Here is a 20,222-nt window from a genome sequence, read left to right on the forward strand (position 1 = left end):
CAGTCTCCATGGGCAATCCCTGATGTCATGACAACAGAGAGAGCCATCAGAGCTCTGCGGGCCGCGGCCATCTATGGACATGGCTGGAGTCGGGAAAAAGAGAGACAGAGGAGTGGAAATTCCGGACAGCCCTGCTGCTGCTGCTCCCTACGCTGCCAGTCCAGTCTGAACTATTCATCCTGCACATCTGTCTATAGCCCTCCAGAGTCAAACCTCAGGGCCTCATTAGAGGAGACAGATTCTGGAAGACGGTGTTACGGCCCAAACATCCCTCTTGGCTTTAGGAGGAATTAGACTAGCCCTGTGTAATATATTTGCCTAGGAAGGATATGTTGCAGATACGCTCTTTTTTTGTTGCAACCCGCTTTCTCCGAATATGATTATTAGTATGCTTAGCTTTACTGAGGCAGAATCACACGATCAGGCCATCTGTCTGTCTGTCTGTGTGCTGCTGCACTAAATGTATTAGTTTCAGCTTGAAGGAGACTGATGGTGTGTAGGAGCGAATGGGACGCGTCAGCAACTGATGTTACTGTCAATAGATGTGTCACAAGCGGGCCCTATGTGTGACAAAAGCACTCAACACAGCCTATACATACTGAGACCGAATAGAGGGTATTCCCTCCTGTTGGCCATGGCAACCCTCAGTATGAGGAATGCTATTAAGGGGCGACTGCAGGGTATGTCTGTACACAAACCAAGCAGGACCATCATGGTCAGCCCTTCTAAGCAGAATTACACTCTCAATTTCACATTATTACTGTTTTCATTATGGATAGATTTTGAAATCAATTTTTTGATTAGTAACTACTGAGTGTACAGACTGGCAGATGCAGTATTTGGTCACCTTCCCTATAGTGTTAACCTTTTCCAATAATGGATGTTAAATGAGTTTTATAGAGTATGACTTTATGTTACAATGCTTCTCTCTACTGCAGGGATAGGCAACTAGATTCAGCCAAGGGACGATTTTCGTCGGAGCGGATGGTCGGGGGGCCGGAACATAATTATAATAATTAGTACTCTGCTAAATTTACCACAACTAAGCCCAAAAATAGATTGTATTTGAAACCTTGATTACATTGAGACACGTTCATATATGTCTCTTTTTTTATTCATGGGAATACCTGGGAACAGATTTCCCTAATTAAACTCATTCTTAGCTGAATTCCTTGTGATTTTTTAGTCATTTTTGATACACACAAAAAACAAAATACACTCCTGTTGTCGACCCCTGCTCTACCGTATATCACAGTGCATAATGGTGTCCATTCACAAAGCAGTTCAGCGGTCCCCACTCCCTTCCCCTATCCCGTGACTTACCTTGATGCCCTCGATGCGGAAGCCCAGTGTAGCGGTGGAGCTGATGGTCTCTCTCCACTGCATGTAGCGGGGCTTGGTGACCGCCTGCTGCTCCTGCTCCTCGGGTGTGGGCGCCAGGGGTTCCACCTCCACCATCTTCTGGTACATGTCCTTCCTCAGACTGGAGTTCTTACGGGCCTTGGTCAGCTCCTCCTCCAGGTACGTCCTTTGGTGGACAGAGAAGCAACATCTGTTTGGTACTGACTTTTTTGAATGTGTCACGGTTTCGGCCGAGGCTGCTCCTCCTCCTTGTTCGGGCAGGTTTCGGCGGTCGTCGTCCCCGGAGTACTAGCTATCACCGTTTGATGTTTTCGATGTCTGTTTGGTTTTGTCTGATTGTGTACACCTGTTTCCTGTTTGGTTGATTATGTATCCTATAAGTTTCTCGTTTGGTTAGTCTTGTGTTGTGTGTTATTGTCCGCCTGTCGGTAGGAGCTGCGTGTTTCTGCTCTGTTTATTTGTTTGGTGTTTTTACGCACGTTTTGCGTAATCGCTCGCCTCTGTTTGTTTCGAGGCCCGTGTTTTGTATTTTGTCACTTTATGACTAGTAAAGTCTGTTGGACTAAGCCTCCGTGTCCTGCGCCTGACTCCTACACCACATCCACATCAGTTCCTGACAGAATGAGATTTTATGGTTTTATGGTGTAACCAGTCCAGCAACCTAATTTATTTCCTTTTATCAGCCATTTGAATACAATCTATACAATATATTGTGCAAACATTGTGCAATACAATAATGATAATTCAGATCTTGTTTGACAAAGCTGTTATGAGTGATCATGTCCCAGGGGCCAACATGTGAAAGAAGAATAACTGTTTTCTTTCACATAATATACTGTAGAATAATTATTGCAGTGAAGACAAGAGGAGGGGTTCCCTTCTCTTCAGTTCATCCCTGAATAAGGGATTTTCTTAACCTTTCCTAGATTAAAATGATCCTTCTCATTCGTGCTGCAGTAGCCAGCTACCTCAATAACAGGCCATTTAGTCTGTTAGCACTGCACCAACTTGTTGTGTTTGGAAAGGCTGGTTTAAAATATGATAACATACTGGCCATTCCAGAGACCGCTCACATAACCAAAGTTGTGCTAGAGAGGAAAGGAGATGAGAGGAGGGAGAGAGCAGGGAGAGTGATGAAGGCCAAAGGGCAACACAGCTATTCGTCACAGCAGTAGAGTATAGGATACTGTAGCAAAACAGGCCTGACCTGTTAGCACCCAGTTCAAAGTGCCTCAGAAGAGTCTCCAATATTTCACTGGTCAGTAATAACTTTGCAAAGTGACTCGGAGAGAGAATAATTACAACCCATATCTGGTATACATCTGATGTAAATTTAACAAGGGAGATTTTGACAACTGTAACACGTACAGTATGTGGAGTTCGGCAGCGTAATAATTCACCCAAAGGAATGGAAGTGGTTTCACAATACTTTCCCCACAGGCTGATTTATGTCATGGTGTGTCTGAGAAGGGCCAGCTGCCTACAGTACATCTCTCCACTCTAGGGGAGGGTGATGGTCACTCTTAGGCCTTACGCCTAATGGATGTCTGCCTGATTGAATGTTGGACCTAACCCTAACCTGTCAAAATGGAACAAAGAGATCTGAGAGCTACAATGATGTCCAGGTTGCTAGCAAACACTGATCTAAGGTCTATTTTCATTCACCCCCGAAAAATTTAAATTAGGATATCCAGAGGGTAAACTGAGATTAGATCTGTGCCTATGTGTAACTTCAACACAGAGATGCATCTATCTATATAGGTCTGTCAACCCACACTCACCTGACACCCATCTTGCAGTCCATGACGCATGGCAGGTCGAACTCAGAGAGCAGATCATCCATCTGGTTGTACTTCTCCCCGTCCTTCTCCACGTCTCCATGGTAGGCCGGTACGTAGGGACGCAGCACGTCTTTCATCAGCCAGTCCAAGCAGCGCTGCTCACAGTCACAGTGCTTCTTCAGGATCCGCCCGTTAGCCCCCGCCTTGAAACTGCCTGAGAGGAACCATCACATGCAATAAAAACATTAGAGGATGATTTGTGTTCACAGTAGGCCTGCTTTACTTTGTTTTGTCCTGTTGCTAAAGAAAAGGTATTATCTGATTCTGAATGGACCATTCAATTTCAGGTAGCCTAGCCACAGTATATACAAATAGGATGAAACTCTTAGTTATGCCCTAGTACTGAGCCTTTGAATATATGATTTGCAAGTATATCCCAACACAAGGAGAGTAGAACACAGAATCCCCACATTCCAGAGGCAGCGTTGTCAAGGCCTACCTGCATGACCCGCCAGCTGGATCCAAGGGTACTTTTTCTTGAAAGACATGACGAACGGAGACCAGTTGACCATGATCTTGATCTTCTTCCATGACTTGTGCTGTATGGATGACAAACAGAGGACGGTTCGAGTAAAACTAAATCTCTGGGTGGCAGGTAGCTTAGTGGTTAAGAGCATTGTGCCAGTAACCGAAATGTCACTGGTTCTAATCCCCCAGCCGACTAGGTGAAAAATCTGTCGATGTGCCCTTGAGCAAGGCACTTAACCCTAATTGCTCCTGTAAGTCGCTCTGGATAAGAGTGTCTGCTAAATGACCCCAAAAAAATAAATCTACTGTGCGTTGTGTTCCTCGCACAATCGGTCTCTTTTCATAACAAGCACTGTAGAATTACAAGAGAAAAAAACACAGAACAATGCCCTGTTGTGTGTGGATGCCATTGTTACTTTATTACACTTAGAATACAGCCCACCACACATTAACATTTGACTCCTTTTGTTGTCATTCATTGATGTAGTTGAGTGTATTATTTAGCAGCTTATGATTCAAATAGGGATTTCTCTCACAGGAGATGGTCACAGAGTCAGTCACACATCTTAACCAATATTAGCATACACCACAGAATTATTTGACCACAGGAAACAACAATTAACAGTAGAAACAACAACAAAAAACATAAGACATCTGGTATCTCTCCACCTGACTGCTGAGGAGAAGAATCTGCAATTGTTTATACTAGAGTACAAATGCTTCCCCATATGAAACCAATTAAACTATATGTGGATGTAGGAAAAAGTGAAAAGACCAGTTATTTCAGTATAACCCAGACAATTGTATAATATACTTCCTCCAACCCAGCTCATAATAACAGTCTGAAGTCTGAAGTGAGTAATCAGCTCATTGATTGGGGATAAGAGCTTATTTAGTTTCTCTGGCTGTTCCTACACTATAGAAAATGCTGGGTTAAAAACAACCCAATATGAGTTATTTGGTAACCCAGCGCTGGGTAAATATTGGACAGAACACACGCTTGGTTATTTTGACCCAGCCAGTTGGGTTGAGTGAATTACCCAACATGTTGGGTTGTTGGGATTACCCAACCATGGGTTAATTTAACCATCAGTTGGGTAGTTTTTATTTTCATCCTGGGTTGACCTAGCAGCTGGGACTTTTTTAATGTATTCCTTAGTTTATTTTCAGGAGGGGTGGCTTATTTGAGGTGTGGCTTTCAGATATATCTTATTGGCCACCCATGTGAAGTTTACAGTTGAAATGTTCCTTTATCGTTTTTTTGCATTTTACACATTCTTCTAGAATATTAAGATTATTTATTACATGTTATAATAAGGTGGTATCTATCCCAACAATGGGATTTTCATAGGCTTTTAGAGAACTCATACACTTCTGTAAGCCTCATTGAAGCTACAAAAATGTAAATGTTCAACCTTAGCATGTTTACAGATAAACAGATAAACAGGAACTATGTGAAAGCCACGCCCCTGCTAAATGTCACACTCTGGCTCCGGGACTGTGTTGTTTGAGCCAGGGTGTATTCATTTGGTTGTGTTGGGTTAGGGTGTGTTCATTTGTTGTGTTTGGTTTTGGTTTTGTTTCCGTGTTTGGTCAGTGACTCCCAATCGGAGGTAACGAGTGTCAGCTGTCGGCTCGTTATCTCTGATTGGGAGCCATATTTAATCTGAATGTTTTCCTGTGGGAATTGTGGGATTTTGTTCCAAGTTCAGTCATTGTTCACTGTTGGACTTCACTATCGTCTTTTGTTTTGTAGTTACGTGCTTTATCAATTAAAGTCATCATGTTCACTCAACGCGCTGAGTATTGGTCCGTTTCCTCAGACGATCGTGACAGAAAAACCCACCATCAAAGGACCAAGCAGCGTGTCCGGGAGCAAAGAGACTGGACATGGGAGGAGGCGCCTGGTAAGGAGATCGAGAGGCTGGCGATGGCCCAGGTGGGCAAATCGTGGTCCTGGGAGGACATGCTCGGGGGCAAGGGACCTTGGGGGAAGATCAAGGCCCTGGCGAGAGAGGAGCAACGGCGTCAGCAGGGTCATCGTTGGAAGGACGTGAGGCAACCCCAAAAAGTTTTTTGGGGGGGGCACATGGCTTGGGCGGCTGGGCAGCAGGAGGCTGCCACAGGGAGATGTGGAGAGAAGGCTACCGGATTACGGGAGCCAGTGGCGAATAGAGGGAGGGAAGCAGTTGAGGCACGGCGTGAGAGACTGAGGTGTGTTACCAGTCCGGACCGGCCCGTTCCTGATCCCCGGTTAAGGCCAGTGGTGTGTATTCCCAGTACGGACCGGCCTGTTCCTACTCCACGCATCAAGCCCACGGTGTGCGTCGCCAGTCCAGCCCGGCCGGTTCCTGTTCCACGTAGAAAGCCTACGGTGTGCGTGGCCAGCCCAGCCCGACCTGTTCCGACTCCACGCATCAAGCACACGGCATGGACGACGGAGGCAAAGATGGGGCGAATCCAGGAGGCCACCAGGCCAGGGGTACACCGCCCTGTACGTCCTGTGCGGATGCCTCACACAGAGTGTGTGAGGGTAGGCATTCAGCCAGGACGGGTGGTGGCCGCTGTTCACTCCAGGCCTCCTATCCGTCTCCACAGCCCGGTCCGGCATAGTCCTGCTCCCCGCACCAAGTCCACGGTGTGCGTCGCCAGTCCAGCCCGACCTGTTCCTGCGCCACGTACCAGACCCACGGTGTGCGTCGCCAGTCCAGCCCGGCCGGTTCCTGCTCCACGTACTAAGCCTACGGTGTACGTCGCCAGCCCGACCCGGCCTGTTCCTGCCACCCACACCAAGTCTACGGTGCGCGTCGCCAGCCCGGTCCGGCCTGTTCCTGCCACCCGCACCAAGTCTATGGTGTGCGTCGCCAGCCCGGTCCGGCCTGTTCCTGCCACCCGCACCAAGTCTACGGTGCACGTCGCCAGCCCGGTCCGGCCTGTTCCTGCCACCCGCACCAAGTCTACGGTGCGCGTCGCCAGCCCGGTCCGGCCTGTTCCTGCCACCCGCACCAAGTCTACGGTGCGCGTCGCCAGCCCGGTCCGGCCTGTTCCTGCCACCCGCACCAAGTCTGGACCGGAGCCAGAACCACCGCCGAGGAGGTATGCCCGCCCAGCCCTCCCTTGTTTAGCCCGTATTGAGGCGCGGTCGCAGTCCGCGCCTTTAGGGGGGGGTACTGTCACACTCTGGCTCCGGGACTGTGTTGTTTGAGCCAGGGTGTATTCATTTGGTTGTGTTGGGTTAGGGTGTGTTCATTTGTTGTGTTTGGTTTTGGTTTTGTTTCCGTGTTTGGTCAGTGACTCCCAATCGGAGGTAACGAGTGTCAGCTGTCGGCTCGTTATCTCTGATTGGGAGCCATATTTAATCTGAATGTTTTCCTGTGGGAATTGTGGGTTTTTGTTCCAAGTTCAGTCATTGTTCACTGTTGGACTTCACTATCGTCTTTTGTTTTGTAGTTACGTGCTTTATCAATTAAAGTCATCATGTTCACTCAACGCGCTGCGTATTGGTCTGCTCCCTTTATAGACGGTCGTGACACTAAACTACGCCTCCAGGCTTCTGATCTGACTTTACCCAGTACTCATCGATTTGGGCCTTAGCCTAGCACCTTTCAACAGAGAGCCTATCACCTCAACCTTTATCTTAAGCTCCCTGGCATCCAGGACCTCTATACCAGGCGGTGTCAGAAGAAGGCCCTAAAAATCCAGCCACCCAAGTCATAGACTGTTCTCTCTGCTACCGCACGGCAAGCGGTACCAATGCACGTTTTGCACTAACTTTTTTGACTCATCATATTCGCTGCTGCTACTGTTTATCTATCCTGTTGCCTAGTCACTTTATTCCTAGTTATATGTACATATCTACCTCAATTACCTCTTACCCCTGCACATCGACTCGGTACTGGTACCCCTTGTATATAACCAAGTTATCGTTACTCATTGTGTAGTATGAAAATGTATGCACTCACTGGATAAAAGCGTCTGCTAAATCGCTCTGGATAAAAGCGTCTGCTAAATGACTAAAATGTAAAATGTAATGTATTTATTATTACTTTTATTATTGTGTGTTTTACTTTTCTATTATTTCTCTATTTTCTTTCTCTCTGTGTTGTTGAGAAGGGCCTGTAAGTAAGCATTTCACTCTTAGTCTACACTTGTTGTTTACAAAGCATGTGACGAATAAAATATGATTTGATTTTAATTTAACGGCAGAGTGTGTTTTCCGGTTCCAGCCGAGTTGCTGTGCTCTGCTGATGGTTACACTGTGTTATTCCCCCTCTCTTTAACTTTCCGTCTTGGCATGGCCAGTGCATTCTTCACTCCACTAGCTGCTCTCCACCATGAGGGTTTCCCTTAGCCACCAACCAACCACAGCACTCTGGTCTCTCTCCACGCAAGGCCAGGGAAGCCTTTACCTCCCTCCCCACAAGCACCAGAGCCAGCAGGGTAATATCGTTGTCACAAGCCTGTGAGTTCAGGGCCACCCTAAAACACACCGTTCAGGGTGCTCTCAGGGTACACAGTGAACTCAGGGACTCCCTCACACACACAAACATACACACATACAATAGCAAGGACAAACGCACAAACAACAGCCATTCGGGCAAACACAGCAGTGAGTCAGTCACAAGAAGCCCCTTCTCTCTCAGTGAGACGTTTAAGAGCAGTTCTTAAGAGTCGGTACCATTAAAATGTACTTCAGGACTTGAGTAATTGCTGGGACATAATCAAGAGAGATATATGCTTGGCTATACTTGCCAAGTTTCAGGAGATATTTTCTCTCAACTGACTTTGAAAAAACAATGACAAAGCAACTTCCCATAGATGGAAAGATTTATATCTAGATGTGATTACAAGGTATATGACTATCTTTGGCCAGTGGACGTCTGTTTTCAGTAACACGGTACATTAAGTTACATTAAGACGCTCATAAAAGGCACTGGAGTTCCTCTCAGTGCTGGCTTGGTTTTTCATCACATGAGGCTGTGCTGCTGTTCTAATATAATAATAATAAACTGTTCTCCAGTGGAGGGGGGGGGGGGGGGGGGGTCACTCAACTTGCTCTTCACACTACAGTGGGTGTGAGAGAGTATCAGACATACACGTGAGTGAGTGCTCTCTCTCTCTCTCTCTCTCTCTCACACACACACACACACACACACACACACACACAGCACTCGTCTTTCACGTGGTGGAAACTGACTGAACCTGGGGTCAGCGGCACAGAGGAGGCGCTCAGGGACAGGCAGGGCCCAGCCATCAGATACAGGCCTGAGTGTGAGGTTTCCCCTTAGGCCTTTTCATGTGTTTCTTAGCTACGCCACGATCATAACAGCAACACAGCCACACCCTCACAGGACCAACACTAGAAATACTGCACACACAAACACAGGCCTACAACAATACATACATCAACAACAATACATACTCTCTAAAAAAGTAAGCAGTTCGAGGATAATGATGTAGCAATAACATCACACGCATTCCCACAGAGGACACACACCAGATATACAGTATACTCATAAATGCAGTAGTGTCGTTCCACGAAATGTGTGCCTTTTGCGTCCCTTTGATATTTTAAGTAGAAATTGTGCACCAATATTGCATTTTAAAAGCCTGTTATATTCAATGAAGTGCCCTTTAAAATAGACCACATGGAAAATTCAATAAATCAGATTTTGTACATGAATAAAGACTTGCTAAAGTGCCAAAATGCAGCATTTCGACATGTCCCTCCGTGTACCCTTTGTGACCTCTAGGAAGATTTTAACCCCAAAATGTTTTCACCATCATTGTAAAGCCCTAGTAGTTATTTTGTTGCCTTGACAAAGTAATTAGTGATTCATTTACATCTGCCCAGACATTCAACATCTAATAGTCAAATCATAGTCAAATCATAAAAGCAGGTGAGCTGGTTCTACACAGTTTGGCTATTTTCTGGTGTTTGTGGTGGAAAACTGAGCAGATCAAGCATAATATGTCAACCCTGTCACCCACAGATAGACAGGCTAGAATGTTTTAACGATTTAAATAGCTTTTGTGAAGCTTGCATTCAATTGCCACTCCCTGTTGCACACAACAAGCTTCCATTCCTCCTGTCACAATGAGATTTATGGCTGATTTAAGATGAAGTCATCAACCCTGTTACTTTATTTGGCACTTAATAGGCACTTACTATAGTATTTTTTTATATATTTAACCTTGAGATGGGAAAACATGAAGTTGAACATTTTTTCACAAAAATTAGGTGAAATAAAAAAATACAAGGAGGGATGGAAAAGGCACCGAATTGGTGGAACGACCCAGTACATGTACATCTGAGCAGAGGAGGCTGGTGGGAGGCGCTATAGGAGGATTGGCTCATTGTAATGGCTGGAATGGAAAAAACGTAACGCTATCAAACACATCAAAGATATGGAAACCACTCCGTTCCACTAATTCCATTCCAGCCATTACAATGAGCCAATCCTATAGCTCCTCCAACCAGCCTCCTATGCATCCAACATATAATCAGATAAGCACTTTCTGGTGCTACTCCATCCATAGTGAGAAAGTAGCTAAGTAGTGAGTACAATATAATGGCTCCACCTAGTTCTGTTCAAAATAAATCTCTTTAAAATCCTCAAACCCCATCCATCACTAGTGTTGGAACATTGTGAAACCATTCTCCCTTTGAGTTAACGGTTTAAAAGAGAAGGTATCTCTGTGTTCTGTGATATTTCTGTGCGTTCAGATGAAAGCAGAGTGAGTGGCTCATCTGAGTCTCTCACAGCTCAGCTCAGGCACTGGGGGTTCTGGCCTTTATCAAAGTTGCTGATGGGAAACAAAACCGGCCAGCCGTGGTGGTTTGGGTTGTGGTTGGGAGTGCTTAAAAACACATTAGTAACACAGACTGACAGGTACTGGGCCACTGCACCGAGCCGACATGGAGGGGTGCTGGGGAGGGGAGGGGAGGGGAGGGAAGGGAAAGACGACGACAGTACCCCTCACAGACAGGAGAGACAGTACCCCTCACAGACAGGAGAGACAGTACCCCTCACAGACAGGAGAGACAGTACCCCTCACAGACAGGAGAGACAGTACCCCTCACAGACAGGAGAGACAATACCCCTCACAAACAGAAGAGACAGTACCCCTCACAGACAGGAGAGACAGTACCCCTCACAGACAGGAGAGACAGTACCCCTCACAGACAGGAGAGACAGTACCCCTCACAGACAGGAGAGACAGTACCCCTCACAGACAGGAGAGACAGTACCCCTCACAGACAGGAGAGACGGATCAAAACAAGTCAGTGTTAGAAGGAAGCAGAGTGGAGCCATGGAGACGCACTGGAGACTGGGGAAACAGAGGATGCAGGAAGAGTCTGTGAGACAGGAACTGACTGGAGCGACTCTGGTATGGAGGGATGGAAAAGGGAGGAGGGTGGAGGGAGGATGTGGTCAAAATAATTAATTGAAGTTTGTGACAGAGAAATGTTATGCATTTATTCATTCAATATTTTCCATGCTGAATAAGATACATACAGTATATAAGCACTGCAGTCATTACCCCTGTCCTCATATCTAAAAGCACTTTACATATGGCACTGAATTCCTTTTACGACCAATGACCACCCATCAGAACTTTCAAACCATGATAACTTTTTATCAGGATAGAGATAAGACCCATACAGAACACAGAATTGGTGTTGGTTTAATAAACGAGAGTAGCACCTTTATACTGCTATAAAATAAAGCAAAAGGCTAGTGTTTCCACTATATTCATAGGGGGAAATCGCTGCTAAATTGTTGCCACCGCTGCAAGAAAATATTATGTAATTTTTTTCCAATATATATTTCTGCCCCCTTGCCACCACTGCTGAAAAAATATTGCAGGGGAAACACTGAACAGGCACTTCAGTATTAACTGATCTCTAAAGCCAAAGCATGCTGCTGTTACAGTACCTGCAGTTCCCTGAGGAAGAGGAGGATAGACGCTGAGACAACATCCAGCACAGGGACAACCAGGCTCCACATGTGAAAGACAAAAGACAACATGGTGATAGATGAATGGATGGATGCTGCACTCTGTCTCTCCACTTTCCTCTCTTAAGGATAAGACAAGCTGCTGGCTATAATCTGAGGCTTCACAGGGGCAGGACAACAGGGTTTATGACTCATTTGTTTCACAAAGCCACCTTGGAAAAACAAAATCAGGGCCATGCAAATGAGCTGGTATGGCTTTGAGAGCGAGCACTTGAGAGGCAGGCGACCCAGCGTCTGTAGACATGGCCTTGCCTGCCTGTAGCCAGGTCTGAGTCTATGTGCCCTCCTCGCCCATGCAAATCACCTGTTCCTTAAACACACAAATCACAAACATGTGGGCACTGCATAGTCACCAGACTGCTCAGGTTGTGACATGTAAGACACACATCAGGACTAGGGTTGAATGGCGGGAACCCGATTACAGAGATTTACCGGGATTTACCGCCCAAAACCACTCCCCTTTCCCGGGATAAATAACTGCGAGTAACCAGTAAATTATAATAAATTATTTATATGAACAAGCATGGCGTGAAAGGGAACTGTTAAATTATATGCGATGTCTAAATCTGGCTTCTCTACGGCCTCTGCATGATGAATCATCAACGCTCAGGGTGGGGACAGACAGCCCATCTCAGTATGGAGCGCAGTTCACAATGCATGTAGATCTCATCATGGTAACTTTTTTTCTTGTGACAGGTAGGCTTGCATTTGCTGAAGCATAGTCTATGCTACAGTAATATAAAGACTGAATGCGCTTCTAATTTACCTATCTCCATCTGGCTTTCGTTGTCACCTTATTTTTTTATTGTAACAATGACTGTTTTTAAATTGCAGCTGCAGAGTTTCAAAACAGCTTATCACTCGAATATCATTACTTTAAATCAGTGCATGCGCATGTACTCTCTCGCAGTCTTTCTCTCTCCAAATTGCATCCAAAATAGATCATCCTGTTCTAGATTGACATATAGCCCTATGTGGGGGGAAAAAGTATTTAGTCAGCCACCAATTGTGCAAGTTCTCCCACTTAAAAAGATGAGAGAGGCCTGTAATTTTCATCATAGGTACACGTCAACTATGACAGACAAATTGAGAAAAAAAATCCAGAAAATCACATTGTAGGATTTTTAATGAATTTATTTGCAAATTATGGTGGAAAATAAGTATTTGGTCACCTACAAACAAGCAAGATTTCTGGCTCTCACAGACCTGTAACTTCTTCTTTAAGAGGCTGTTCTGTCCTCCACTCGTCACCTGATTAATGGCACCTGTTTGAACTTGTTATCAGTATAAAAGACACCTGTCCACAACCTCAAACAGTCACACTCCAAACTCCACTATGGCCAAGACCAAAGAGCTGTCAAAAGACACCAGAAACAAAATTGTAGACCTGCACCAGGCTGGGAAGACTGAATCTGGAATAGGTAAGCAGCTTGGTTTGAAGAAATCAACTGTGGGAGCAATTATTAGGAAATGGAAGACATACAAGACCACTGATAATCTCCCTCGATCTGGGGCTCCACGCAAGATCTCACCCCGTGGGGTCAAAATGATCACAAGATCGGTGAGCAAAAATCCCAGAACCACACGGGGGGACCTAGTGAATGACCTGCAGAGAGCTGGGACCAAAGTAACAAAGCCTACCATCAGTAACACACTACGCCGCCAGGGACTCAAATCCTGCAGTGCCAGACGTGTCCCCCTGCTTAAGCCAGTACATGTCCAGGCCCGTCGGAAGTTTGCTAGAGTGCATTTGGATGATCCAGAAGAGGATTGGGAGAATGTCATATGGTCAGATGAAACCAAAATAGAACTTTTTGGTAAAAACTAAACAGTCGTGTTTGGAGGACAAAGAATGCTGAGTTGCATCCAAAGAACACCATACCTACTGTGAAGCATGGGGGTGGAAACATCATGTTTGGGGCTGTTTTTCTGCAAAGGGACCAGGACGAATGATCCGTGTAAAGGGAAGAATGAATGGGGCCATGTATCGTGAGATTTTGAGTGAAAACCTCCTTCCATCAGCAAGGGCATTGAAGATGAAACATGGCTGGGTCTTTTCAGCATGACAATGATCCCAAACACACCGCCCGGGCAACAAAGGAGTGGCTTCGTAAGAAGCATTTCAAGGTCCTGGAGTGGCCTAGCCAGTCTCCAGATCTCAACCCCATAGAAAATCTTTGGAGGGAGTTGAAAGTCCGTGTTGCCCAGCGACAGCCCCAAAACATCACTGCTCTAGAGGAGATCTGCATGGAGGAATGGGCCAAAATACCAGCAACAGTGTGTGAAAACCTTGTGAAGACTTACAGAAAACGTTTGACCTGTGTCATTGCCAACAAAGGGTATATAACAAAGTATTGAGAAACTTTTATTATTGACCAAATACTTATTTTCCACCATAATTTGCAAATAAATTCATTAAAAAATGTGATTTTCTGGAGAAAAAAAATAGTTGACGTGTACCTATGATGAAAATTACAGGCCTCTCTCATCATTTTAAGTGGGAGAACTTGCACAATTGGTGGCTGACTAAATACTTTTTTCCCCCACTGTATAGATGTCCTTGCCTACCTCTTTCAGGTAATACATTCAATGCAGTATTAGCCTTATATTTAGCTAATTAATGATGGGTTATGCATAATAACTTATAGCCTCTGTCTCTTGCGCAATACGCACGTACCTGTGCTGCACTGGCCTCCTTAGCTCTTGGAGTCCCATGCAGGAAAAGCTAGACTAGAATAGCTTGCTGCACATTATCTTTTTAGCATTTCTTATACCAATAGACTATTCGAAGAGGGACGCAAGCTCTTGTTTGGTGAATGTTAAATAGAGCAGCCAATCGAACTCAGGGGTAGTTTGAAAGAAGAGTGAATGCACGATGGCAGTCGGCTATAGCAGTTATTTATTCAGACCCATAGCCATTCAATCTTTGTGAAGAGAAGTTTAAGCCTTCTGCATCTAATTCTAGTCCTATATTATTAGAGGATGTCATTAGAATGATGAAAATAAGGACAACGAAACTTAATTCATTTAACTGTAGCGAGGAAGGAATGAAGCAACAATAGATCAAGAAAGGAGGTAGGCTAATAACATTAAGGGAAATATTATGAAAAGTATATATGCGTCAGCCTACAAATTATACAAATAGGGCCTATTATATTTGAAATGTAAAATCAAATTCGCTAGCCTATACTTGTAACTTTGTAGGCCGCATATTCTCTTCTGCTTTATCATGGTTTGAACAATGTTCGTAATTCCAGACCATATAATACAGTATAATACAATACAGTACAGTAATACATTTCACACTAGAAAATATTAGCCTACTGGAGCTAGTTTCATTTATTTACCCAAGAGAGCATATAGCTAGCAACATCTATGGGCTTTTAAGTTTTTCTGTTGTGCGTAATGTGCAGTAGCCTATATCTTACATGAATTAGATAACGGCACAATTATTTTGGCTTTTTTGGGATTCGGCTCATAAAATGTCTATAATGTAGGTCTCATAAATGTATTTAATGTATGGCTCATCAGGCTCAGGTAGAATCAGGCTTGAATTTTCGATCAAAACTCTAATCAAATCCAGCCATAGGCCTATTTAAATGCTGTATAATGCTTTTGAATGACACTTCCGGTCTAGGTAGGAAATACCGGGTTACCTGGGAGAAAAGTGATTTATTCTCAGGATAGAACATTTGTAAAATACCGGGAAAATGTTCAACCTTAATCAGGACACAGTGGGACGAACAGACGGACCGACAAACAGCCCGACCGACACTCAACAACACACAGTGAACGTACTAAATCCCAGCTCTGTCTGAGAAGAAATGACTGAGGGAGGGGGTGGACTATTATGGAGTTTCAGTATATTTAGGCTCTACTTGGTAAACACTTTGTACTAAAAGAGTAGCGTTATCACTGTTTATTTTCAAATCCAGATATTATAACTGGCACTAAATCCACAAAACACACAGTGGTTTACTTTTATAATCAAGATACAGTGTATGGCTATTGGCTAACTAAAGTACTAGAATATACACAGTGTACAAAACATGCTCTTTCCATGACATAGACTGACCAGGTGAATCCAGGTGAAAGCTATGATCCCTTATTGATGTCACTTGTTAAATCCACTTCAATCAGTGTAGATGAAGGGGAGGAGACAGGTTAAAGAAGGATTTCTAAGCATTGAGACAATTGGGACATGGGTTGCGTATTTGTGCCATTCAGCGGGTGAATGGGCAAGACAAAATATGTAAGTGCCTTTGAACAGGGTATGGTAGTAGATGCCAGGAGCACCGATTTGAGTGGGTCAAGAACTGCATCGCTGCTGGGTTTTTCACGCTCAACAGTTTCCTGTGTGTATCAAGAATGGTCCACCACTGAAAGGACATCCAGCCAACTTTACACAACTGTGTAAAGTGGAGTTACAGCCTTACTTTTTTTTCTTCATCAATCTACACACAAAACCCCTTAATGACAAAGCAAAAACAGCTTTTTAGAAATGTTTGTAAATGTATAACAAATGTAAATACTTTAATATCACATTTACATAAGTATTCAGACCCTTTACTCAGTACTTTGTTGAAGCACCAGCCTCAAGTCTTCTTGGGTATGACGCTACAAGCAGGGTACACCTGTATTTGGGGAGTTTCTCCCATTCTTCTCTGCAGATCCTCTCAAGCTCTGTCAGGCTGGATGGGGAGCCTCGCTGCACAGCTATTTTTAGGTCTCTCCAGAGATGTTTGATTGGTTTCAAGTCCGGGCTCTGGCTGGGCCACTCAAGGACATCCAGAGACTTGTCCCAAAGCCACTCCTGCGTTGTTTTGGCTGTGTGCTTAGGGTCGTTGTCCTGTTGGAAGGTTAACCTTCGCCCCAGTCTGAGGTCATGAGCGCTCTGGAGAAGGTTTTCATCAAGGATCTCTCTGTACTTTGCTCCGTTCATCTTTCCCTCGATCCTGACTAGTCTCCCAGTCCCTGCCGCTGAAAAACATCCCCACAGCATGATGCTACCAGGATGATGCCAGGTTTCCTCCAGAGGTGATGCTTGGCATTCAGGCCAAAGAGTTCAATCTTGGTTTCATCAAACAAGATAATCTTGTTTCTCATGGTCTGAGAGTCCTTTAGGTGCCTTTTGACAAACTCCAATCGGGCTGTCATGTGCCTTTAACTGAGGAGTGGCTTCCGTCTGGCCACTCTACCATAAAGGCCTGATTGGTGGAGTGCTGCAGAGATGGTTGTCCTTCTGGAAGGTTCTCCCATCTCCACAGAAGAACTCTGGAGCTCTGTCAGAGTGACCATCGGGTTCTTTGTCACCTCCCTGACCAAGGCCCTTCTCCCCCGATTGCTCAGTTTGGAAGAGTCTTGGTGGTTCCAAACTTCTTCCATTTAAAAATGGTGGAGGCAACTGTGTTCTTGGGGACCTTCAATGCTGCAGACATGTTTGGTACCCTTCCCCAGATCTGTGCCTCGACACAATCCTGTCTAAGAGCTCTATGGACAATTCCTTCAACCTCACGGCTTGGTTTTTCCTCTGACATGCACTGTGAACTGTAGGACTTTATATGGACAGGTGTGTGGCTTTCCAAATCATGTCCAATCAATTGAATTTACCACAGGTGGACTCCAATCAAGTTGTAGAAACATCTCAAGGATGACCAATGGAAACCGGATGCACCTGAGCTCAATTTCGAGTCTCATAGCAAAGGGTCTGAATACTTAAGTAAATAAGGTATTTCTATAAAAATAAAATAAAAATATTGAATCCATTTTAGAATAAGGATGTAATGTAACAAATGTGGAAAAAGTCAACGGGTCTGAATACTTTCCGAATGCACTGTAGGTTATTTACATAACCTCATTTCCTGAGGATCTGAGGTCACTCCAGTGGTGTGACGTATTTTGGGTGATCTGTCCCAGTGAGACTTCCTTCCTGGGATGATGGATTCCCCAGCCCTGCTGCTCCTCTCTGGACTCAATAATTCTCTCCACTTCCATCAAAGTTAGGAAGCACATAATATACCTGTCATTATTCCTACACAGCAGTCATGCCAAGAACTGGAGAGCAGTGTTTTGAGGGAAACACTGACAGTACTATCAATTCAAGTGAAATCTAGTCATTTATTGTAACAACTTCCTACATAGCATATTGTGGCCTGTTCGGGGAATATCTAACATTTTTTACTTTCTAGCAACATAATCCTTGATGGAATACTTATAGCTGTTACCTATGCAGTTGTGCAGTATTTGCAGTGTATAATGAACCATTGTGTCCACACATAGACATTAAAGGCCACTCTGTCATTAGGCAGAGCTGAAAATGGTTTGATCTCGTACCACATCATCAGGTATTTGCATCCAGACTCAGAGACAGATTTGCATGACTATACTATTGAGGATTTGTTTCTGCTGTATCAAACAGTTTCAATTAGGTTATTGAGGCCATTTTACATATGCAAGTTAAATTAAATTCTACTTAATTCTACAGAGTTTGAATAGATTTGTTAAGTCAAAGACATATGATCGTACCAGGCCAAACACCAGGCATTGCGATGAGTTGAGTCTACATCATTGGGTATCTATGACATTTGTGGCCATTGGTCATAATCAAACTAGTTAGTTCAATGTTGAGGTTATGGGCAAATGAGCCTTCAACTCATTTGCAACTCTCTTAAGCATTTATTCTCTAGATTTTCTCAACCTGCTTTGTGCACTGAAAAATCTGAAATGTTACACACATCATTTACATCCAGATCTTGGCTCCAGGTGATGTGTTTTGAATGATTTGATGAACCCAAGTTTGTCTGTACCTGGTTGTGGCAATTATGATGACAGTAGCACATACAGCACATACAGTGCATTCAGAAAGTATTCACACTCGTTGACTTTTTCCACATTTTGTTATGTTAAAATGGAGTAGCCCTTTCCTGCAGTCAAATGGGTGGAATGTTATAAAAAAAATATATTTTTATATAATTTCATAATTAATCAACTTTGTTCTTTTTTAACAGCCGAAAATCTGGTGTTTTTATGTCAAATGGTTTTGTTATATTTCAGTCTTCTGTGATGTACAGTTGCAGTCAGAAGTTTACATACACCTTAGCCAAATACATTTAAACTCAGTTTTTCCGCAATTCCTGACATTTAATCCTAGCAAAAACTCCCTGTTTTAGGTCAGTTAGGATCACCACTTTATTTTAAGAATGTGAAATGTCAGAATAATAGTAGAGAGAATGATTTCTTTCAGCTTTTATTTCTTTCATCACATTCCCAGTGGGTCAGAAGTGTACATACACTCAATTAGTAGTTGGTAGCATTGGCTTTAAATTGTTTAACTTGGGTCAAACGTTTCGGGTAGCCTTCCTTCCACAAGTTTCCCACAATAAGTTGGGTGAATTTTGGCCCATTCCTCCTGACAGAGCTGGTGTAACTGAGTCGGGTTTGTAGGCCTCCCAGCTCACACACGCCTTTTCAGTTCTGCCCGCATATTTTCTATAGGATTGAGGTCAGGGCTTTGTGATGGCCACTCTAATACCTTGACTTTGTTGTCCTTAAGCCATTTTGCAACAACTTTGGAAGTATGCTTGGGGTCATTGTCCATTTGGAAGACCCATTTGCGACCAAGCTTTAACTTCCTGACTGATGTCTTGAGATGTTGCTTCAATATATCCACATAATTTTCCTTCCTCATGATGCAATCTATTTTGTGAAGTGCACCAGTCCCTCCAGCAGCAAAGCACCCACACAGCATGATGCTGTCAACCCCGTGCTTCACGGTTGGGATGGTGTTCTTCGGCTTGCAATTCACCCCTTTTTCCTCCAAACATAACGATGGTCATTGTGGCCAAACAGTTATATTTTTGTTTCATCAGACAAGAGGACATTTCTCCAAAAAGTAAGATCTTTGTCCCCATGTGCAGTTGCAAACCGTAGTCTGGCTTTTTTATGGCGGTTTTGGAGCAGTGGCTTCTTCCTTGCTGAGCGGCCTTTCAGGTTATGTCGATATAGAACTCGTTTCACTGTGAATATAGATACTTTTGTACCTGTTTCCTCCAGCATCTTCACAAGGTCCTTTGCTGTTGTTCTGGGATTGATTTGCACTTTTCGCACCAAAGTACTTTTATCTCTAGGAGACAGAATGCGTCTCCTACCTGAGCGGTATGAAGGCTGCGTGGTCCCATGGTGTTTATACTTGCATACTATTGTTTGTACAGATGAACGTGGCACTTTCAGGCGTTTGGAAATTGCTCCCAAGAATGAACCAGACTTGTGTAGGTCTACACATTTTTCTCTGAGGTCTTGGCTGATTTCTTTTGATTTTTCCATGATGTCAAGCAAAGAGGGACTGAGTTTGAAGGTAGGCCTTGAAATACCTCTACAGGTTCACCTCCAATTGACTCAAATTATGTCAATTAGCCTATCAGAAGCTTCTAAAGCCATGACATCATTTTCTGGAATTTCCCAAGCTGTTTAAAGGCACAGTCAACTTAGTGTATGTAAACTTCTGACCCACTGGAATTGTGATACAGTGAAT

The 20,222-nt window shown here is 44.1% G+C and overlaps 1 protein-coding gene across 2 annotated transcripts in view; it reads right to left on the bottom strand.

Annotated features, from left to right (window-relative positions):
* LOC311108666 (inositol-trisphosphate 3-kinase A-like) overlaps nt 1-20,222 on the bottom strand; it is a 55,439-nt gene that overhangs the window by 9,298 nt on the left and 25,919 nt on the right. For both annotated transcript variants that reach the window (XM_084151364.1, XM_084151363.1), the window contains exons 3-5: nt 3,643-3,742; nt 3,144-3,357; nt 1,324-1,528 (exon numbers count right to left, since the gene is read on the bottom strand). In XM_084151364.1, coding sequence (XP_084007490.1) covers nt 1,324-1,528; nt 3,144-3,357; nt 3,643-3,742 — 519 coding nt within the window. The remainder of the gene's footprint in view (nt 1-1,323; nt 1,529-3,143; nt 3,358-3,642; nt 3,743-20,222) is intronic.

Source organism: Coregonus lavaretus, assembly GCF_964263955.1.
Source record: "Coregonus lavaretus genome assembly, chromosome: 33".
NCBI lineage: Eukaryota > Metazoa > Chordata > Actinopteri > Salmoniformes > Salmonidae > Coregonus > Coregonus lavaretus.